At 48.3% G+C, this 22919-nt stretch overlaps 1 protein-coding gene across 3 annotated transcripts; it reads right to left on the bottom strand.

The window, feature by feature from the left end:
* Positions 1 to 1358: 1358 nt before the first annotated feature.
* On the bottom strand, positions 1359 to 22112 carry LOC140659602 (DEP domain-containing mTOR-interacting protein-like). Of its 3 annotated transcripts, XM_072879441.1 has the most exons (10): positions 22041 to 22112; positions 18845 to 19292; positions 10876 to 11054; positions 7573 to 7696; positions 6101 to 6279; positions 5287 to 5472; positions 4786 to 4926; positions 4386 to 4456; positions 2774 to 2878; positions 1359 to 1614 (listed from the first exon to the last, which is right to left on the bottom strand). In XM_072879441.1, the coding sequence occupies exons 2-10, from the start codon at positions 18928 to 18930 to the stop codon at positions 1489 to 1491; spliced, it is 1197 nt and encodes a 398-aa protein (XP_072735542.1). In that variant the 5' UTR covers positions 18931 to 19292; positions 22041 to 22112; the 3' UTR covers positions 1359 to 1488. The 3 variants fall into 3 exon arrangements, 2 of the variants coding, with proteins under 2 accessions (XP_072735542.1, XP_072735541.1); XM_072879440.1 differs by lacking the exon at positions 22041 to 22112 and having other exon boundaries at positions 18845 to 19078; XR_012045164.1 differs by lacking the exons at positions 1359 to 1614; positions 22041 to 22112 and having other exon boundaries at positions 2807 to 2878; positions 4386 to 4926; positions 5287 to 5444; positions 18845 to 19078.
* Positions 22113 to 22919: the final 807 nt, after the last annotated feature.

The following is a 22919-nucleotide window of genomic DNA, read 5'->3' on the forward strand; positions in this document are numbered from 1 at the left end:
GAACAGATACACAAACCAGAATTTAAAAAGCAAAAAGGCGGATGGATGCTGCTTTGTTTGTGCACTGAATGGCTAGAAATAACAACCGTGAGTATATTGACAAATGGTTAAAAAGATAGTCTGGTTTCACTCAGGGGCTGGAAGGACCCCAGTGGATTATCAATGCAAACATCTTGCTTGGACCATGTTCCAGGAATGCTGTGCTCCAAGTAGTCCTATTACCTCTGCATCAGCGCTGGGGGAGCACATATCCCTTTATACCAAGGAAAAAAAAAAGGCAGCCAGCAGTAATGCAATACCTAATATACAGCTGACACCACATTTTCCAAGAAAGTCAGCTCCCACTTTAACACAAAGCAAAATGACTATTTTTTTGGTTTGGAGTTTGGTTTTGTTTTTTTTTTTTCAGACTTGGTTGGTGGCCAAAAGAGCTCCACTGAGGGACCTGCCCTAAGCAGGAGTGCTGGAATCATCCTGCTGTATGCACAGCATTGCAGGCTGAGCACAAGGAGGAGGCTCTGTGAACTGGAAAGCAAGAAACCTCCCCAGTTTCTTGTTATTACCTGTTATTCTATATTTAGTTCACTTTCAGGGTAGTCTGCATATGAGTATTCTGCATTGCCTGCAAATGCAGTCATCCTGGGAGCAGCAGGGCCCATGGGGGCTGGATTTTGGTGGGTTTCACTCATTTCTGTTCCCTCCCAGAGGGAAACTCAGACTATGACCATTTCCTTATGGGCAGACACTGTTTAGGGTCTCTCCTTTCCCCCGCTGCCTCCCTTCACTAGGTTGGTAGCAAGGCTATGATGTTTGGGACCTCTGCCTGGCTCCATGCCGAGGTGAAGCTGGTTCATGAATTTAAGCATTATTAGGGGGTGGGGGCACAAACAGCACAACCATGGAAGTCTCACCTTTTCAAGAAACAGCTGGGAAGAGCAACCAGTCCTGGCTGTGAGCGTGGCTAAGCCAAGACGGTAGCAGGAGCCTTAGACTTTCTTTACAAGGAAGCATACATCACTGTATTCATTTCCTTATTTTCTTGACAGAGTCGATGGCACAGCTTATCGGGCCATCTGGAAAGCACATTGTGTTCTCGGTAGACTGCAGAGACAACTCAGGGGAGCTCAGACGTACTCACTTGCTTGGTATCAAACTTCTTGCTGCTTACCAGCTTGTACCACCTGCCTTGCAGCTTGGCTGGGTGAATGCCTTGTTCTAAGGCTTGGCTTCATAATGTGATAAACTCTTCCACTGGCATTAAAAAGGAGCTGCAAGAGCTTAGACCCTCTCAAGATCAGGTAGAGCCAAATATTTCAACAACATCAAAATCCAAGACTTGTCCATTAGAATGTATTTATTTGAAAACATATTTAAATGCCTGGCTAACATTTCACAGTGAATGGTCAAGCTTGGTCCCTCCCCACAGTCCATCCTTGCTTAGTGGAGTGTCCTGCCTTTCCAAACAGCAGTGGGATGAGACTCCTTCGCTCATTCAATGGCTTCCATGACTTCCATCACGAGAGTTCGTGGTCCTGTCATGATGAGGCTGCTGATGGTCTGATAGTCCAGGTGCAAAACGTACATACCATTCACTGAGAAAACAAACTGGCACACCTGCAAGGAGAGGAAGGGCAGGTTACCTTCAGCCGATGTCTTCATGGCAACTTCTGCCCAGGACTGATCAGAGCCAGAGGCTGCAATGCAAATAACTTGCTACAAAATCCTGCAAACCCTAAAGCATTACCACTCCATAAGCTACACTAATAATCACTGTGCTACGATCACTATGTCATAAAAAAGGGACCAAAGGGATTTAGACTGTGAGCTAACAAAGAAAAAAAAAGGCTCATTTATGAGCAGTGGTTCATTTCACAGATGGAAATGAGGCACAATATTAACATCTAGCAATTTGGTAGCAAATGAGATTAGGTAAGGAGAAATTAACTGGGCTCTTGAGTAAATGAAACAAATTCATCCATCCCCTTCCAATCCTGCCTGAAGCAAACAAGGAGTCACACTCTGCCTCTGAAGAATCCCATTATTTCAAATATCCATGTGACTTTAGACTTATATCAGCTTGTAGAAATTACTCCCTCACTGCTGGCGTTTTTATAGGGAACTGTGAAACTCAACATTTCTTTCATTCACGCCTAAAACTCTACACACAAAACCCATACATGCCTGGGTCTAAAATGAGTTTCAAGAGCTGGAAATACTGGAAGTTACTTGATGAATCAAAGCAAGGCATCAGTCTAAGGTTATTAAGCTTTCATGTACATGGAAAATAGGTCCACGCAGAACCACATTGTTAATAGCAGAGAAACACAAAATGCGTTACAACTCCGGAGCTGTGAGAGCAGGTGATTCAGGATAAAGCTCTGCTCCCTCCCTGCTTCACGGGGGTTATATACAATTGCTGAACTGGGAATTCTCTGCTTTGTTTTTAGCAGCTCAAACAGTTTTGACAGCTCCAAAGGCTACCACAGGGACAGCTTAGTTTTGAAGGAGTTTTTCAGTTTTAGCTGCCCACAGCCCCTGTGCTGCCCTGGCAAAAGGCAAATCCGCTGCCGTGCAGCCACACGCAGTGCACTTTGCCTGCAGAGAGCATCCTTCCCTCCGCCTCTCACAGCACTGCCAGAGCTCCACGTGCCGACTCGATCGGACTGATCTCCACTGCAGGAGGTGGGATTATCACGGAGGATGTGTTCAGCCTGAAAAGCTCAAATAGGACATAACTCCTGCCTCCTATTAAGTCACCATGAGTAAGCAGTACCTTCATCCCTGCAGCAGCAGCGGGTCCTCCTGGGTCCACTGCCTGGATGTGGCAAGGTCTTCCTCCTCGAACCACAAACCCCCAGCCCACCGCATCCCCCACAATCTACAAGCAGAACAAAAGGGTTTAAAAACCAAGGAATGGGCTAGATAGAGGAGATGCAACAGTTCCTAGTGAGATGGAGAGCTCTGCTCATGATCCTAATCTCTCACGGGTGGGAGAGAAGGGGCTGTGCACCGAGTGAGATGCAGAACCACAGATTAATGGCGCTCTGCAAAGCTGCCTTCTGATTAATATTCCCTGCCAGCAAGTGCAGAAGAGTGAAGCACAGGCAGCATGAAGTTGAAGTGCAAGGCATGCACCAAGAGCGTGTTGAGAACATTTCCAGAGCACGCACACAGTGCCTTTTCCTTGGCACAGGAGAGCGTTTCCAGGGTGGAAGTAGCCACTCTTAATTTTTCCCACTCTGATCTCAGTCTGTCAGAGCAGTTTGCTGTATTACTGTGGCCATCTGATGTGACTAAAAGAGAAAAGGAATTCCCAAAAGACTTTGCACATTATCCATATAAATAAATAACAGCAACTGCACAGCTAAGCAGAAGGAAATGAGCCATGAAAGGCCCAGGCTGGCAGAGTTGAAGGGCAGGGCAAGAGCATTCAGGAGGAGAATGAACAGCACGTCCTCAAACATGCCACACTAAGCACCAGCTTTATTTTTCTTGCTCCTTCCCACCAATTTCTACAGCACAGTTAATTTGGGAACCTGATCCACAGCTTCTCTGTAACCCCACTTGTGTCAAACCAGTATGGCAAGACAGCCCTGACACTTCCTAAACTGGCCACTGTGAGATTCCCCCTTTCAAAGGCAGGCAGGAAAGGGCTGAGGAGTTTTACACAAAAATAAACAAGCACGATGGGATCCGCAGGGCAGGAACTGTCTGAATGTTCAGGAACTGAACATTCACACCCAGCACCCACCAGCCCTGCCTTGACCGGTCCTACAGCTTTAGAAAGAATTAGAAAAGCAAAAGCCCAATACTCAGGTTGTCTGCAGCACCCTGGAGATTTTGCAGTGTGTTTATTCTGTCCATGAAAAAAGCCCATCATAAGAAAGGCAAGAGTGGCCCTCGGATGCTCCCTGTTCAGTGCTGCTCCATCAGATGCTGATGGATCACATCAACATACCTGATCTGCAGCAGGAACCTGAAAGATGCATAAAGCCACACATAAAGGTGATGATATCTGTGTGACAGAGGATGAATGTCAAAGTCTCAACTATCACAAGACTTGACTGGTTCAGTTTGTCTTGGAGTTTGTATGTATGGAGTTGGATGAAACATAAATGGGAGTTTTTCTGTCCAGGAAACATTCTCTTTCCTGATCTACCCTTTAATACACATTAAACTAAAGCAGAGGCTGTGCACATTTTCACCCACAAGAATATCTGCAGACATTGATCTGCTGAGACTCACCAAGAAAGAGCCGTGATGATGTGACATGCAATCAAAGTTTCAATATACAGAGGTCAGAGCAGCAGACAGAAAGCTATCAAAGAGCAGTCAGAGAGCTCAGTACTGTTGGGTTAGCAATACCATTCGCTATGGTCACTTACAGTTAGCGTTTTCTTGACGTAGGGGGCCCCAGGGGACAGGAGCTCTTCATTGGTGACGGGTCTCTTTAACACTAGAGCAGAAGGTGACAGATCCCATCAGAATCAAGGGTTTCATACAGTAACGTGCATAACAAGGCGGCCTGGGAATTACCATGGGCTGGAGAACAGATGTTAGAACCAGCCACAGTTACTGCACACAGAAATCTTTGCATTCATCTCAATGTTTTTCAAAACATTTGCACAACTTTTCAAACCAAGACTCAGAGGTGAGGCTGACCCTCTCCTCTTGCAAGTCACCACGGTGACAGGGGATGGGTTTGGACCTGAGGCTTGAGCTAGCCCATGCCCTGAAGGAATAGATGTATCCTGTGCAACCACAGGGCAACGCAGAAGCCCAGACCTGATTTGGGGTTGCACTCAGCCACGGGAGGGAATACCAACGTAGGAGTAGTGCTGAAGTAGGGGTTGGCGTTTCCAGCGAGGGAAGTGATGCTGCTCCTTCGAACCGCTGAGACAATTTTGATCTCCTTGTTGGTCTGGACTGAAAGAGGCAGAAATAACAATTACCCAAGGAAGGAACAGACTAGTATAAAATAACAAACTTCCCCCACCAGCCTGACCCACATCTGAAAGGTAAGCATGCACTGAAGATGGCATTTGAGCTTAGAAGGAATAAAACTAGTTTCAAACAAAAATCAAGAGCTGAGTTGATGGTAAGTTGAGTTATTTTCCTGGGATGGGGAGTTGTGATAGAGACTGCCACTGCATCATGACATCCACCACAAACCAGCGGGATGAGTGGTCACTTCATGGGATGCCTGGAGCAACACCCTCAGCTCTGGGATACTCTGGTAATGTAATCCTTGCTTTCACACCCCTCCACAAACACATCCACAGTTACCAGAAAGAAAGCTGGTGTTGCCTGGGTCTGGGTTGAGCTTGCGAAGACAGAAGGGACTGTCTGGGCTCTCGGAGAGGGCGCGAGAAGAATTCTCGTTGAGTAACTCTGTGAGACGACGCCTCCGTCGAAAGTTGAGCCAGAATTGGTAGAGCATGTCACTGTCAAAGAAGTGATGCCTATTGGAGACTAGGAGAGAACAGGGGAGGAGGAAGAAGCTGAGGGCGTGAGAAAAATATATAGCAAATATACTGAAGGGCCCAGATTAATCGCTTTTAATGCCTCTGTGTTCTACTGCAGTTTTTCTGACTGTTTGAGAACACTGCCTGCAGGGAAGGAGGAACAGCAGGGCCACCTGCCCAAGAGATGCCATCTCGCAGGGGTGCACCACCAAGTCACAGCCCTCCACCTGCCCCTGTCCCAAGACACTCAGAGGACTCCCTGCCTTCTGAATTGAAAGTTTAATTCCTGCGGATGGTTATGATCTCCAGCCAAGCGGAGCTGAACATCGCATCCTCACAACCCAGCCCTCCAAACCCAGGCGTGGATCCCAGTCCCTGTGGCCAGAGGCTTTGAAGAACTGAAGAGCAATAGCTCAGATTTCAACTCAAAGCCTTTGTGGGTGGTGGAAGATCGCTCCAGTTTCAAAGGTCACCAGCTCCAAACATAGAATTAAAAAGGCCCCATTGCCATCTCCAAGTGGGCACTTGACCAGCACTTGTTGCGTGACATGAATGGGGACTTGTTCCTAGCACAGCCTTGACAACTGCGCTCATCTCTTGCTTTCCATCCCGGCTTCAGCCAGACCCTCACTCACCATGCTGAATGATCCCATGCTCCAGCAGCGCCCGTCCCAGCTCCACCGCTTCCTTTCGGTTCTCCACCTCTCCCTCCTGAACAAGCCAGTCGATCATCTCACAGCCCAGGAAAGTCCTCTGGTACTTCACCGAGTTCTCCTCTCTCACCTTCAGAATTGACTCTTCCACGCTCACGAGCCTGGCGCAGAGGTGGGACAAGGTTCCCGTGATGCTGTACAGCCCTGCCGTCCCACGTGGGAGCTGCAGCCAGCCAAAGCAAGGCCAAGAGAAGCGGGCAAAGCATTACAGCCAAAACATTGCTGCCTGGGAGCAGTGGGAAGGGAGGGAGAAATGCAGAGCTGCAGGCAGGCACCTCTGTAAACCCTCCTCACAGCAGAGGAAGCAGCTTCAGCGGAATCAGTTCAGCTGCAGCCTAAAGACCGCAGGGGAAAGCTAAGCAAGCAACCGAATGCACGCAACAAATGGCAGATAGGCCAAATTGATGGAGAAGGTGCGTTTCAGTAAACATATATTCAGTTTGCAGCACATACGAGAGCTAAATCCAGTGCCTCCACGAGAGGGTGCAGCGGGCTCAGCCATGAGATGTGCTGGGTGCTCTCGCCGGTCCCACGGCCACCACTGCCGAGCAAAAGCGAAGTACGAGGAATGCACGTCTGCCAGAGGGTCACGGAGACAGCCGAAATCACCGCCCACCTGGCTGAAGGACTTCTCCCTCAGTGCCAGTTTGTGAATCTGATTGCCAGGGTTTGAGGATGGAGAAGATGTGAAGAGGCTGCTAAAGGAAACGGGTCCAGAGGGTGGTCTGGGGCTGAACCCAATCTAACAAAATGACTCGTGAGGTGCCTGGGAAGGTGGCTTGGATTTAGAATCAGAAACAATCAACACAAAGCAAATGAAACGCTTGGAGATGGAGGGAGTTTTCTTTACTGTCTGAGAATTAGTTTTTCCATTACAAATTTTTCAAATAGGTGCAGAGATCCAGGCCCATGAGGGCCCTGAAGATCCTATAACCTGCTGATTCTGGTGGGACCCGAGTCCTACCAGTGCTGGTGAAAGCAGCTCACCCAGGGAGGCTGGGGAGTGCTGGGAATGGCCACTGGACATGCCCATCCCGGGAGCACTCAAACTGCAGACTGGACCCTAGCGCTTCCCTGTACCAGATCCCAGAACCTGCACTTGGGTTGGAGCCCTTGAAAGCATCCATGAGTTCGGAGTACAGCTCCTGTCCCAGCCCCAAAGAGGCCGGTTGTCCTGCGGCTGCAACAGGGCTCGGGAAAAAGCATTTCCCAATGGACAGGGTAGAGATTTCCCAAGCATTTCCCAATGCACTGGGTAGAGAGAAGGAAGAGAAAAGCCATCTGTAGCTGCGGCTCCCAGCTGTAGAGCATCACCAGCAAGCGCAGCCAGCAGACCGCGCTCCCAACACCCCTTGCTGAGAGTTATTTCGCAGGAGAAGGAACGACTCACGTACTTCTCATAGAGACTCTGCCCTCTCATGAACACCTTCACGTCCTTACTGAGAGGGAAGGTCCCGTCATCCTTGCGGAAGCGGTACAGCAGCTTGGCATCCTTGTAGTCCGAGTGCTCGTCGCAGACTGAAAGGAGTTCAGAGCAGGGACGTCAGTGCTGCAGGCGTCTGTCAGTCCGTAAGGGACAGACAGAGCTGCGCAGAGCACAGACTCAGCAGGGTGTTATCTCCAGGGTAAAAGCTATGGGGGCTGCGTGCGATGTCCTTCGCTATGCCCCTCATACCATGCAGCAACCAGCACCTGAGCCCTCAGTCCCTAAATGAGGGGCTTACGAATGCCTGCAGCCCGTGCTGGTGGGAGAGGTCAGTCCCACTGAACACAGCTTGGGAAAGCTTGAGTTTGAGTCTACGTTTTGATCCAGACACTAAAATGTTCATTAGAACAAACTGGGAAGTTTTTTCGTTTGGGAGGTTTTTGTTGTTTTGGTTTTTTCTTTTTAAATTTATATGTCGATGTTTTGGGTTAAACGAAAAGAAAACAAACAGAATGGTCTCAATCAGCTTTTTTTGGAATGCTACTGCCATATGTAAGTAGACTTGGAGGACAGGAGGAAAAAACCCCACACTGCATCCAGAACCCCATAAAATCACCTCTCCCCCTGTCAAAAATACTTGTAAGCTAAAATGTATAAAGACACCAACCTTTCCACACCATTTTGTGCCAACCCTGCCCAATTCATTTGCATGGCAAACTGACCTCAGGAGAGAAATTTTTCTTCAAAGCTAGGTGCATACAACTGGAATAAATCAAATCTATAGGAAAAGCCTCATCGTGGGGATGAGCGCACAATCTGTAAATGCATGGCTGTTAAGTGCATGCAACATTGAGCAGGTAAATATTTGGGATACAGCTTTGAGATAAACTTGCCTGCAACACATTCCTAGACTACAAGTCAAAACAAAGAAACAAACAAATCCAACGACCAAAAAACCAAACAAAAAAAAACAGCCCAAAAATCACAGTCCAGCTCTTAAATCAGTCGGCCTGCCTTTCTTCAGGTCCACCCAGCTGAAGCAAGAAGGAGAAATTTCAGCGGTAAAAAACCACAGAGTAAAGAATATGCCTGGAAAACAAAGCAAATTAGTCAAAGGGGAAAAAAACCCACAGACTTCCTTGCTAAAGTAACGTAATCCACTAGAGTGAAATTCAAAAGATGTAAGGTATTTCTTGTGAAAATTTTAACTTGTTCATTCTTCTGAGCAGACCAGCAAAATTTCATTCCCCTTTTTGTGAGCAGCTCAATGCTAAAATCTGTCAGATTATCTGGAGTTCTTCATTCCTCCTGAGCAGTGGTCTTGGTGTGAAATCAGGACACTAAAGCCCATGACTCATCAAGCAAGCAGGCAGGTCACGAAGGTTGTTTTAAAAGGTTCGTAACAACTCCAAGGAGGAACAGTTCAGATGTCATTGCAGTCGGGAATCGAACATAAAACCTTACAGGACTGCGCCCATAGAAAACCAAAGCTTTTTTGCTATTTGAAGACTAATTTCAACGTGTTTCCAGCATGTAACAGAACAACAGCTCAAACCACATCAGACTGTTAAGAGGCAGCACAGACAACGATCTTCATGAGATAATTATCGTCTTCTAGATCCCAGCGGAGACGAGGGCAAACAGTTTAGACAGCCAATTGCTAAGCACTTAGCACAGCGCTGCGGTTAGCAGGCAGCCCCGTCTCCATAGGGCTAACGAAAATTAATGGTCATGAGGCAAGTTGGAAAGTCAACTTTGTGTCCTGCCAGGAATTATCACAGAAGCAGGAGGGGCACGTCCGCGATAAGCAATCAAAACAGCACTGGTACCCAGCACTGCACAGGTTTAATTAACTAATGGATTTATTTGAAACTGTCGGCTGGAGAGATGGAAAAATAATCAGGTTTAAGTGTTAATGGTTACTGAGAACTCACTGCTTCAGCTTTACGCTTTTGTGATAAAGCACAGCAGCAGTTTATTTTTATTCAAGGCAGCTTAATGTAAAGGGCATTAACCTCAGCAAGGAGCAGATGGCAACAGAGAGTGTTTGCATTGCAGTGGTCCAAGGCAGCTATTTCCGGACCCTAGAGAAGAGGGGGAAGAGAGGGCTGAATTTGGTACGGTTGTCATCTGCTTCTGCCTCCTCAGCTTCATCCTCTTGTGACAAACTACCGCCCAGCCCCAGGTTACCAGAGCTCGTGTCCCGAGGACTTGGAAGCAAGAGAGCTCAGCCAAGAGCCAGCAGCTCAGCCCCAACCCTTCCCACCGAGGGCAGTGGTCTCCCAGGCCTGTTTGAAAATCCAGGACTTTTGTTCCTGACTGGGCCTGAAAATCACAAGGAGAGAAACAGCTCTTCGCTCATGTGAAGCGCTTGTTTCCCGTTGTTATATCAGGACCAAGGGCTGGACCTTGGGGATTGCTCTGCAGCTCAGGGACAGGCACAGACCGCAGTACATGACCTGAGTTAATCCAAAAGTGCTCCAAGTTCCAAATAATTTTTAAAAAGAACAAATCCTGAATACTAAGAGCTGGACTTGAGCACCAAGCTGCTTTCCCCCGCACCCACCCCCCCTTTTTTTTTCCCCCTCTCCCTCTTTAACAGGTTCTTTAACCTCTTTAACAGGTCCCACAGACAAGCCTTTGAAATGGCATCGCACACTTAATTCCCAGGGGAGGCATACCTACGGGATTGCTTCAGGCCCAGGTTTACAGGTACCAGATGACTTTTTGCTTTGAGTGGTGCTGACTCCACACCCCTACTTGTCCCACCCCAGCATGGATGGGGAAACTGAGGAACGCTGAGCTCTTATGGTAAAAAATGAACGTTCCTGCAGATGTGGAGCACGTGTTATCATTCAGCTTCCACTTCTGCATGACACAAACATGAGCTAGAGCAGCTTCTGTAAAAATATCCACCCCCGGCTGCCGATGCAAGTGCTGTAGGGCAATATAGGTCAGGCGTTACAGAACTTGCTTTCAAATAAGAGCCACTTCAGGTGCTGTTTTACCAGTGCACAGCCCAAGTCCCTTTTCTGTGGGGCAGGGAACTGGCACATCCCCCAAAGCAATGCAGCTTCACACAGATTCAGCCTCATACAGCCTCATGCCTGGCCATCGTCTCCCAGCTTCTCCAGGAGCCCTCATCCATCGGAGGGTTGCGAACATGGACCCGACCATGCTTTCATATCCTGGGCTGATGGGCACATGTGGTGACCAGATACACAGCCACCTCCCTGGGGAGGCTCAGCAGGTAGCAGAGAGACCCACGCACCGTGATGGATGATGTAATGGTCCATTAGCTTCTGCATCAGGCGGATGCCCGTCTCTCGGTCCGGTGCTTCTTTGTGGTCGATCAACCAGTCTGTGAGCTCCTTCGCCACGAAGCAGTTTGGGTATGTTCGGAGGTGGTAACGTCTGTCCTTAATGAGCTTCCCATCGTGGAGGCGAAGCCTAGAGAGAAGGACAGCCATTGAACATAGCTGATGTTACAGGGGACATCCCTGTAACATCAGGGATGTCCCTGATGTTACAGCCTGGAGAAACCACTGATGATTTGGGACTTCTGGCAAGCACCCAGCGACTTACAAATTCAGCCAACCTTTGCAAGGCTGCATCAGTCAACCCTAAGGAGCCTCCGTTCATCACCCCCCTCTCTCCTACTATCGCTACACAGGTTATTTAATTGCCTGCACCGGACTTAGTCTGAACCATACATGTCTTTTTGTGCTAAACAAGCCTCTAAAAAATAGACAGCAGCTAACTGAAGCTTGTGAAGAAGGGCCAAAACACACACAAAAAGTAATAGTACACGTATTTGTCATCTTGGCGCGATTCTGTGTCTAGTTCTCCTTCCCTGTAACCATGAAAGCAGGAACGTAGCTGCCCCAGGACAAAGTCTGCACCATAGCTCAGGGTGGGAGCAGTAATGGCAGCACTCTTTCTTCTGCATGTGTCTAAGAGATGAATGCCAGGTGGATCCCATGCACTGCCATGTACCCACTAATCCACAGCAACAGTGGACAACAGTTTTGACGTTTTCTGGTTCAAACTGGGATAGACTGGGACAGAGTTTACCAGAACAACAAGCATCCTATCCTGAAAACCCTGACGTTATGGCTCGTCTGTGATTTCGATGGAAAGATATATACGAGTGAAGGTTACTCAGGTGAGTATGGCTTAGACTTTTAAAAGGACCTTAACAACTGAGCAAGCCACAAGGCACAGAGATCTTATGTGTTCAAGCCAAAGCCAACCCAGCTTGGCAGGAGATCTGTCCAGGAGCCAAACTTTTGCCCTGTAGTCATGACTGTTCCCAAAATACTAACCCTGGAAAATGCCCAGTGCGTGCAGCAGACTCAGAGGGGAGATGTTTAATTAGGATCTCTCCTGTAAATCCAGGATGCTGCTGGTTTCAAATTATTCATTTCCATTCACAGTTTTGCCCCAGGCCGGTATATTTTACAGAGGTATTAATCACTGCAGCCTTTCTTTATTTAATGCCTCACATTCTTTTGTTCTTTTTGAAGAAGTTATGTGCACACCACATCATGTTGGACATCAGTTTCAGGCACCATACGAGAAGTTTTAAATATCCTAAAAATCTATCAGATAATAATGGATTAACCTATATTGTAGGATTTATAAATACTGGGGTCTCAAAAGTCTTAAGATAAAAAACTTTTGTTGAATGAAGATTTAGTAATTGATTGATGTAATTAATGCTCAGGCTACTATGAGTCAAAATAACTCTCTATATTTTCAGACCTTCTAGATCTGAAAATATAAAAACCAAAAACTAAACCAAAGATTCATGCAGAACCAGCTCCTGGTCTTGCCTTCGACTGGCCTCCCTCAAATACTGACACCTATATTCAGGCTTTTACTCTCTCTGCCTGGAAGATTCATTCCTACAAGTGGCCAGCAGTCATTCCGCATATGGATTTTACCTGAACAGAACAGTCCACCCTACAATAGACAGCTGCCTGCTATTTTTAGAGTTTTTAAGCTTTTTCCTTTATTTCACGGTCCGCTGTCAACATGCAATCAGACCCAGGCAGCAGCAACTGCAAACAGAGAGGCTCCCCACCCCGACATCCCTCTGCTATGGGAGAGGACAAGCAGTCATTTTTTATATGCTTTCTTTCCTTAGTAATCAGCAAGTGGGATGCCACTTTAGAGGCATGTTTGGTAGAGATAAGAAATGTTTAACCAAGAGTACTCTATTGCTATCAAGAGTCTGCAGGAGTCTATGAAGTCTATATATATATATATACATACACACACACACAGAGATATATATATACACACACACACACACCCCCCTTCACCCACAGTAATACATAGACCATAATCGCACAAGGCCTGAATAGAAGCTGGTTGGGAGAATACTATTTCCCCTATAGGTCTTTTTTTATCACATTTCAGAACACTTCAGAAAACGCACAGACCTTGTGGGGAAAAAGAAAAGAAAAAATATTTTCAGCAAACAATACTACTAAAACCTAGGATTTAAAAAAAATAATAAAAATTAAAAATACACTTATTCTGAAACTATTCTACTGGGAACAATTGCCAGGATAGGAATTAAGTGGTATTTAAGCGCCTCTGGAGCAGCAGTGTCTTGGACCTTCTTTTTTTTTTTAAGTTGGCGACGAGTTTGCCCTCTTGCCCACAGACCCAGGGCAGTGGAAGATGCACAGCTCGAGTGTCCTTGTGGTCTTTTCACTTTCCTCTTGTTTATTGTTTCCCATCAACTACGAGGAGACAAATTCTGTCCTTCAGACACAGAAGGACGTAACACCAACAGCGCCTTCGAACAGCTCGGCTGACACCCTCTATAAACCAGTCCATGTACGATGGTGCAAAAACAAAGCGAGTGAAACTATGAGTGGCCTGTAATCATGCTTCCAGATAAAGACATTTTAAGGAAGGATGTATAATGCAATACTATGAGTTTTCTAGATGCCAAAACCTATGCCATGTACATATTACTTCTTCAAAAGGAGGGGAAAAAAAAAAGCAGAATAAGACAAGGATAAAATGCTTGCTAGAACATGCGAATCGACTCTTATGAAACACTCCTCGCTTGGCAGTCGGTGTGCTGCTTTCACATGCATTTGCTTTGGATGGGCTGCGTTGGGTAACCAAATCGTTTCTTTGTCAAGGTCACTACAAAGACATCATTATTCATCCTCTGTAACCTTGTTGAAAGGGAGATCTGCAGCAGTGTAAATAGAAGAGAGAAAAAAAACCAAACCACAAACCTCTAGGGAATCAAGAGTTTAAGTCACTTCAGCTGTTACAAACACAACTTCCCTGCTCCTCTGGCAGGCCAGCGTTTTCCCAGCAGCGTTATGGATGTCCACTGCTGGAGAGCAACCCAAGGAGCTCCTCTCTTATTACTTCTGTGTGCTCACATGTCACGCCATTTCAGAACAGAGTCTGAATCAGGGGCGTTTGCTGAAGCAAAGGGCTTTCTTGTATTGGAAAAGTTGCTACCTTTACTGTATCGTAGTTGCACAGCCAGAGCAATCCCTAAAGCGATAGCTGTTCTGCACCAAGAACTGCCAAATGCCTGCATGGAGTGGGACTGTCTCCCCGGGGTGCTCTCCATCACCTCCTACCCATGTAAACAGACCTTGAGCATCTCAAATGCCAAGGTGGATCTTTCAAGGATATTAACTCCAGTTCGCATTCCAGCACCAGTTAAGTACAAACGAATGGCCCTGCGTCACCCAAAGGATCTTTTCTAGTCCTATCTTTATGGAAAAAAAAAAAAAACAAACAAAAAAATCAAACAACAAAAAAAAAACCCCAAACAACTAAGTGCTCACTAAAAGGCAGCAACAGCCACAACAGCATATCTGCAAAACAGCTGCTGGAGAGGCACATTCAGGCAAAACCACCACCACAAACAGGCTCAGCAAAACCCAGTTTGCTGCACTCCCAGTCTGCAAAAGCACCAGTACATTCCGGGGGAGCGGGGAGAGCTTTGCACGCCTGTGGCAGCCCAAAGCAGCACAGAGATTTTTTTATTTTCCTACTTGTATTTAAATGTGTGTATAGGAAAACAGGACTTAAATCTCAAAAAGAAATCCTGGCAAGCACAAGTCTACTTCCCAGTCCTCGCTTTCGCCAGTGCTGAAAATTTAATAATAGGCTTTTTAAGGTCATTCTGATCATGTAGTCTCGTCTTCTGAATAACGTTCACCTGGTGACTGCCACATCAAGCAGTGTCCCACGATTCCTCCAGGAAGACATCCCCCCTTCAAGAGATCCAAGTTCAGCAGAAAACCACCAAACCTCCTGCGGACCCAAGATTTTTGGCCAGGAATACAAATTTTGCCATGTTCAGCTACACACCTTGAAGTGAGCCCAATTTCCAGAGCATCAAAATATGAGCACTTTATTTAACAGCATCTCAATTGGAGTATCCAAATAGAACACTCAGCACCTTTGAAAATTTTGGACAGTAGCTGAAATCAATGAAGCAATTTTATTCTTCATAGGAGAAAACCTTCCTTTTCCTCTCCCTGTTTCTACCCAAGACATAAATTTACTGAATACATTTTACATTTAAGAGTGATTAATGCAGCTTAACAGAGTTATTAATGAACAGCTGGTTCACTTGACCATGACGAATACCCAGAGAGAGTGCCCAAGGACTTGTCTATACTTGAGAAACTCAGATTACAGTAGGGTGTGAATTCAAAGCGCGGTAGCTGTTCCAGAATACCTCTGTGCAGATAAGCCATTTGTTGCAATTAGAAATTACTAATTGGGCCTCTTTTACAGAATGCCACACACTGGAACACACAACACCCAGTAAAACCAGTATTATTTTCATGCAAGTTTATGTGTCTGAAACAAAAAGACCGACAGCAGGAGGTGTGAGGAACAAGCCTGAGACAGCAGCCCTCCCAAACCCAAGATGAAAATATCAGTGGAAATTATTATCTTTGTCTTTTTGATGGGGAGAGAGTCAAGACTCAAAACTCCTCTTCCTCCTCCAGGGACTAGAAAGCACCATCCCCGCGGAAGCGAAGGGACCCTGGCAGACAGACAGCCCGAAGCACAGCATCCACTCTCCCCCCGATTCCTTTAGGATCTGTTTTGTTCCCGGCCGTCCCCACGAAGCATTTCCTCACCCCTCACTTGTGCAGCTATTTCTGGCTGGGAAACGCATCCTGACACTGAACAGATTCATCCCTCCAGCCAAACCAAACTCGGAGGGATTTGCAAACTTGCTGGGAAGCCAAAGAACTGTAAAGATGAAGCAAAGGTTTGTTTGGTTAAATACAATAGCAGGGAGGCAGGGCAGGAAGCGGAGAACAGGGAAAAACAAATGTTTGAGATTTTATGTAGATACAACAGCGTTATTTGCTGACTGAGGTTTACAGAGTCAGGGCAGACCGGAAGGCTCCTTTATATGCTTCTTTATTCCTTACCTGGGGAAAAGCAGGGGAGCACAACGCGGACATCGAGCCCTGCCCCATCTGCTGTTACCTGAGATATCAACCAGCCTCCCTGCCTCAGTTTCCCCATTGCTACCTATTGGGCATCCAGGCCCCGGGAAGATTCATAGCGCTAACTCCTTACCTGCCAGGCTGTAAGATTCCCAAAATACAAAAGAGACTCGAGCACTCGGCGTGCTCTGCTCTGCACCACTCAATTCTCCTTTCAGCCAGACGAGCTGGCGGGGAAGGAGGAGCCCAGCTGCAGGCTGGTGTCCATCTCTTCACCCTCCTCCCCAGGTTTTACACCCCGTGCTGCCCAGCAGCTCCTTCCAGTCTTTCTGCACTGGGGCCAGGCTCCTGCCCAGACCGAAGCAGAAGGATGTGACTGCTGCGCGCCAAGCCACCAGCAAAAGGACCCACCTCTCCATCACTGCGAGCGCTGGGTACTCTGGGGTCCTTCCTTGGCATTCCTGTTACTCACAGCTGAAGAAGAGAGCAGTCCTGCTGGATGAAATCCGCCTGCTCTTCTCCATGCACCAAAGAGCTTGAGCCTTCCAAGAGCAGGTCAGGGGCGTGAAGCAGTCAAGGCTGCCCAAAGGCAGATCAGGTCTGCTCCCTGCGCTGCGGTGTTTGCAAAACAGCACGTGTCTCCCAGCATCGCGGTTTTAGCGAACGCCAGCCTCCGAGGTGAGAGCTCTCACCTCTTCTCTCCACTCCTACGTGCTTCCTACCCCTCCTATCACCCCTTCCGGCAGAGATAACCTGCATCAGGTTCACCCTGGGGTAGCAAACTGAACAGGAGCAAGCAGTTCAAGAGTGCAACCTGCTGCGACGGGCTTGGTCTGAAAACTCCCAGATTTTGGGAGCTCCCTAACCAGGAAACTCCAAGGCATTCCAGCTATGGGGGCAGGGTGGGGGAAGACGGGTGCCCCAGAAAGTACATATATTTGGGATTCTCTATTCAACTTTATCCCAGTCACACTAATGGAAAGATATTCCCTCCCTGCACAAACTTTGCCTCCCTTCAGGCTTTTAGCATCCTTTTTAAAGGCTCAGGGTACATTCACGCTGACAACAAGGAGTGAAGTTTCCAGACAAATGTTGAGAGGAAAAAATGAGTTGGTATTATTGGTTTTCAGAAGAGTGTAACATTTGTACTATGCCTTTACTTTGCTTATAAGAACTAGCATAGTGTGCAGTACACTAGAAGAGCTCTGCTCACAAACAGCTTTATTGTACCCCCCTCTCCTCCTTACAGTCACAATCACCAGCTGGTCCAGGATCCGACATGCTCCTGTCCTGCAAAAGGTGTGAGGAAGCCACATCGTGCCCCTTGCATGTGCACTGATGAGTTTTAAGACAATTTTAACATTTTCTTTCTGAATACTTGACCTCCTCCTTGTCCCAGGCTATAGGACCCATTTTAAACCTCAGTCACTCCAGAGGAGTAAAATACTGAAAGTATAAATATGAATAAGCCTGCCCTGCCCGCAAGATGGAAGAAGTCATAACTTTACGTCTCTTGCACTGAGTTATTGAAATGAGGCAAGTCACTCTTAGATCAGCTGCTGCTTTTCCCTAAGAGAAAGTTAAGCTCGTTTTCAAAGCCCTGCTTGCACCATGGACTGCAAACACTGCAAAGGCAGAAAGGTTGATGCAGCCTCCACCCCCAACAGCAGCTCTCGCAGTCACTACCTAAGGAAAAGATTTAATTTCTGGAGCTAGGACAGTAATATTTCTGAAAGACAATGGACTGGAAATGTGGCTAACCATCACTACGTATTTAAAATGCAGCCACTTTGGCTGTGTTTTCAAGATAGGGCCCTAATCCTCAGTTGGAAGTTATCAATCCTTGATACAGTACAAACAACAAAGCTAAGGCTAACATGACTCACTGAGAATGGACAACATAGCAACACAGAGCTAATTTTAGGATGGTAGCAAACTTGGGCTCTGGGCTCTTTACATTATTCAAGGATATTTTTCCTATTTTCCACCCACATTTCAAAACAAAACAGAATGGCTCCAGATACAAACAAGCAAACTGCTCAAGGGCTAGAAAAGCCTACAGTCGCATGCTTAGAAGAAAGGGGGGGGGGATTCTGACCCCAGATACACAAGGAACAGGTTCTCAGCCACACAGGTCTTCTTTTTCATAGGATTAATTTTTATTCTTTTTCATAGGAAAATATATTTCTGTCTTCATAAGAAAAAAACCTCAGAAGTTGCTCAAGAACCAGGACTACAAACCAGCAGAAGTTCCCAAAAGTGACTTTCAAGAGAGGGGAGACCCTACATGTTGCTGTGCAAAACAATTCAGGTGCATGGCACCCATGGGACGACCTCCCAAATCACCCCCAAAAGTCCGAACACCCCCGGAGGGGCTGGATGGATGTCCCCATCCAGCCAGGGACCCTGGAGAGGCTGCTCAGTGTCACCACATCAGGCTCTGGGTTTGGGGGAGGATGCAAACGGATTAAAGAAACCTGTTGCCATCTAAAACCAGCCGCCGGTCCCCTGGCACCTGGAGGTGGAGGGCAGGAGATGCCCAGAGAGGAGCAGCAGGACAAGGTAGCATGGGAAAAGACCTGGTTCTCTGCTGGTTTGGTGGGTGAGGGAAGGATCAGCAGGTACTGGGGGAGACACTAGCACCTGGGGGGGGGGAAAGCGCTTGCTCAAGGACAAAGCTTGGAGCCTCCTGCTAGCGGCGAGCAGCCCAGAGCCCCAGGAGCTAACCAGGCACAGCCCTGCCCCAGCCTGGAGGAGGTCCCCATCACCTCCTACCTCAGTTGCTCTCCAGCAATCATCACCTCTGCCCTGTAGTGCTGCTCTGTGGCTTTCTTCTTCAGGCTGTTGCTCAGGCTCTCCATGCCGGGCTGGAGGCGGGCGGCGGTGGGGCGATGGGCCCGGGCTGGCAGGGAGCGCCGGGGGGCCCCGCACACCCCATGGGACGCGGGCGGCCAAGATGCTCGCCCCAGCGCGGTCTCCAGCCCGGCTGGCAAGGTGCAGGTAGGCGGCCTGAAGTTGCTGGCTCCAGCTCTCCGCCTCCCCTTCCCTCTCTGTAGTCCCTGGAGGAGGAGCCTGCTGCAATCTGATCCGGGCTTTGCGGGTTCCTCACCCGCTCGGCCCCAGGCAGGCTCCGGCTGAGGGCCGGGGAGGGGGCGCGCTGGGCACCGCGTCCTTTCTGCGTGTTCTGTGCGGCTGGCTCCAGCAGGCTCCGGGCACACGCGGGCTGCAGGATGAGCGCTTTGATTAGCAATAAGATGGACAAAGCACTTCCTTCCTTATGCTGTGGCTTTCCTATGAAGGGTTCGAGATGTGCCATTCCCCGGCGCGAGCCGTCCGGCTTGCTCCCAGCCTCTTCCCCGGCGGCTTTCCACCTCTCCCCAGGGTGGGCTGCATCCAACACCGTGGCCAACACTTGCTAAAAAGTGGGCTCAGAGCAGCTTGAGCCCTTCCTCATTGTAGCAGCCATCACAGGTCGGATGGAGCAGCACAGGCTGTAATTAGCAAGAGCTGGCACTGATGAGCCTGGGACTCCGCCAGTGCCAAGCTGTTTGCCTGTATGGTGCTACGAGCTACAGCCTTTAAAATCTATCGCCAGGCATTGATACCTACCTCATTGATACCAGTCATTTCCATTATTTGAGATATTTTCTGCAGACCAGAGCTGACCTGAAAGCGATGGTGTTCAGCAAAGAAATAGGCAGAGGAACTGGGATGTGGAGATGTTCAATTACATCCATCATTACCATCAGATGCATGTGCAATTATATTTCCAGTAGTTAAAGTAGGAGTGAAAAATACTGGCTGGCATAAAGGACCAAAGCTCAGAAACGCAAAAGAGGGAGGAAACCTACCAAAAGAGAACGTGGAGAAGATGGGGGTGAGGGAAGGGAAGGAAATGGTATCAGCTAAGGAGATTCTGCTTCAACTTGAAGCCTAATAAAGCAGCAGTAAACTAAATGCTGTCTTTAGTTAGATCATCTTTAGCAGGAATTCATCAGCCAGCAGCTAGTTAGCCAATATCCTCATCGGCACAAGCAGACCCTTCCAGGCTTACATTCCCCCTACGCTATAATATCGCTAAATCAAACAAACTCAGGTTAGCGTTTCAAGAAGCGCAGCACGCAGGGGCCAGGGCCAAGGTCCGAAATCAAAGGGAGACCTGTGTGCCTCCTGCCCTGGAGGAGCAGCGAGCTGGCACGTGGGACCACGCAGTCTTGGCACTCCCGAACAAGCTCAGTGTCCTAAAACACAGCTCGCTGCCTGTGGTTGTAGGACGGCAGGCGAACAGAGGAGGACCAGCTTTTGCAGACTGCCTGCCGTCCTGGCTAAGCTGGCCCGGGGCTGTCTGTGCCTCCAGTGTCTTCCTTACCTTTTGTGACCTCTCTCCCAAAAGCAAATCGTTGAAACGCTTTCCTTTTGTCACCGAGTCCTGAGGAGTGAGATTTTAGATGGTGATAGCTGGGCTCCTGGATTCCTAAGAGGTGGGTGCTGAAACATTTCAGAGGGGAAAACAGATGCCTTGCAAGCTCTTCAGAGCCCAGGCTGGGGTGCAGAGCCCAGCAACACCCAGCTGTTGATATGGTCCCTGACAAATACTGCTAATTATTGCCAAGTCAGGAAGGGATTTTCATACCATCCCAGGAGAGACCCAGCTCTTGTGTCTGCTGTTCTGTAGGTGCCAAGGCACATCTTTACAAGGGCCAAGTAGGTGCCGTGCAGCTCGTTCCTCAGGGTGCAGTTTGCATAATCGCTTTGCTGAGGGCTATAGGTGCTGTTGATCTCTCATCTGGCAGCCACCTTCTCCCTGCTTGGATGGCTGCGAACGTGCCAACTGATACCCTCTAGGTTTTCTGCCCCATAAAAGAGCCCTACATCAGGTTTTCACTGATTTGCATGAGTTGTTCCATGTCTGTACCCTTTCTGTTGATCAGGATGCAAGCACAGGCTTTCGCGCAGAGGGTACCATTGCCCACCTGGCTGGGACAGGCACCTGACACCATGAGACACATCAGTACTGCTGTGCAAGCATTCAGGGGCTGCATTGCCCATTTCCAGGTAGCCAAGTACAAAGCATAGTCTGAACAGAGGGGGAGAAGATGGGAGAAGATGTTTCTGCACACGCAGAGATGGGGGCAGAGCAAGAAGGAACAGGCGACACAGGGGGAAGGCACCCCTGTAGCTGGAGATACACTGGTCTTCCTCTGGCCAGCGTCACCGCTGGCTCTCTGCTGATGAAGCAGCAGCAGAGGTGTAGCTAGTGGGGCTGAACAAATCTCCGTCTCAGTGCGCCTGTCCAAGTGGAACAGCCGCTGCAGCCCGGCTGCGTGGAGAGCAGCAGCGATGGGCTGCACCAACAAGGATCCTTCTATCCAGGCTCTCCTGGAGCATACTCTCTCCCGTGTCCTGCTGATCACGCCATGCCATGAATGCAGGAAAACAGGCTCCCCTTGTGCGCACACAGGCTCAGCCGGCAGCTCACAGGCTGTCTCCTGGAGTCCGCTCCGACGTCGGTGATGCTGGTGTGCCTGTTCCAGCCCCAGCGAAAGGGCCTTTAAGGTGCTCCCAGGGCAGGCAGGGCTTGTCCCTGCCCAGCGCTGCAGCATCTTTCACTCGTAACGTGAATGCGTGCCATGGGGAGAGCTCCCCCAAACCTGCCCGTCCCATCACTCCCCCCATCGCAACACGGGCAGCCGGCTCCCACACCCTGCCCGCACACAGCAGGGCACCGTGTTCATCCTCAAAGCTGAAATCCAGCTCTCATCCACCTCTCCCCAGGCCATCCAACCTGCAGAGCCACCACAGACCCTGTCCTTTCTCCTAGCCCGTGGCTACTTTGGAGTTTGCCGAACAACAGCACCTGCAGGCAGCTGCTTTCCTGCACCCACTGCGTGCACGGGGCTGCTTCCCATGGTAGAAACGATAGCACAGAGCTAAAAGCAGAATGGTCTTAAGGTTAATGCCACCTCATTACCAGCATGATGGGTTGAGAGGATTCGACTGCTGTTCCGGCCGGTCCCACGACCGCGTTCTCTCACTGTGGAGGTGCACAACAGACCAGAGGTTCCCCCTTTGCTTTCTTTCTGGGTCTGCTATTCTTCACTTCAACTAGGGAGAAACTGCTGCTGTTTTATTCATTGGGTATTAAATGTCTTCCTAAAAAAAAAAGAAAAAGGAGAGACTATTTAAAAGTGAAGCTCCAAGCCTGAGAGTGAATATTTTGCTGTTATAGTAACAAGGTAAAGGATCTCAGCTCTTGCCCACTCCTTTCATGAAAAACACAGGAGGAAAAAAGCTTATTGCTTCCATAAATAACCTTGTAAAATGTACCCTTTAAATTAGACATTAATGTTTCTACTTAAGGCACAAAAACAAGGAGGAGAAGCTACTAAAAATATATTATCTTCCCTCTTCAAGCCCTGAGAGTACTCAGTCAAGGGAGCAGAGGGAGGGCATGGCAGCCGGTGATGTCCAGGTCTGCTGAGGATGGCGGAGCCGTGCTCAGGAAGCTGCCGGTGGGGATGACGGGCAGCCAGATGGACTAAAGCTGCTCACGAGGGGACAGAGGGCCCCTGTAAAATTACACCTGTTATAGAGAAGGTGACTATGGAGTAGTTGGTCTCTACAAGGACCAGGGCCAAGCTCATAAAATGAGTCAGCAGGCTTGAGACAAACTATAGGATTTTTTCCCCGTCACCAGCATAAAATTAAATTGTGCAATTTATTACCACTGGATATTAAGCCTCAAAATCTAAATGGATTAAAAAAAGAGATTAGGTAAATTCATACAGGACAGGTCTTGGTATTGAAGATGGTAATCCAGATGCTTACTTCTGTCTTCATTGCTGGAAGC

Source organism: Ciconia boyciana, chromosome 14 (assembly GCF_034638445.1).
Source record: "Ciconia boyciana chromosome 14, ASM3463844v1, whole genome shotgun sequence".
In the NCBI taxonomy this organism is placed as follows: Eukaryota; Metazoa; Chordata; class Aves; order Ciconiiformes; family Ciconiidae; genus Ciconia; species Ciconia boyciana.

Excerpts from the sequence above, each read along its gene's own strand:
- LOC140659602 (XM_072879441.1), bottom strand. The coding sequence starts at position 18,930 with ATGGAGAGCCTGAGCAACAGCCTGAAGAAGAAAGCCACAGAGCAGCAC. Across the intron at positions 6,280-7,572 it reads GGGCAGAGTCTCTATGAGAA|GCTCGTGAGCGTGGAAGAGT; the intron begins GTACGTGAGTCG and ends CCTCTGCGCCAG. Across the intron at positions 4,927-5,286 it reads CAACACCAGCTTTCTTTCTG|TCCAGACCAACAAGGAGATC; the intron begins GTAACTGTGGAT and ends TGCCTCTTTCAG.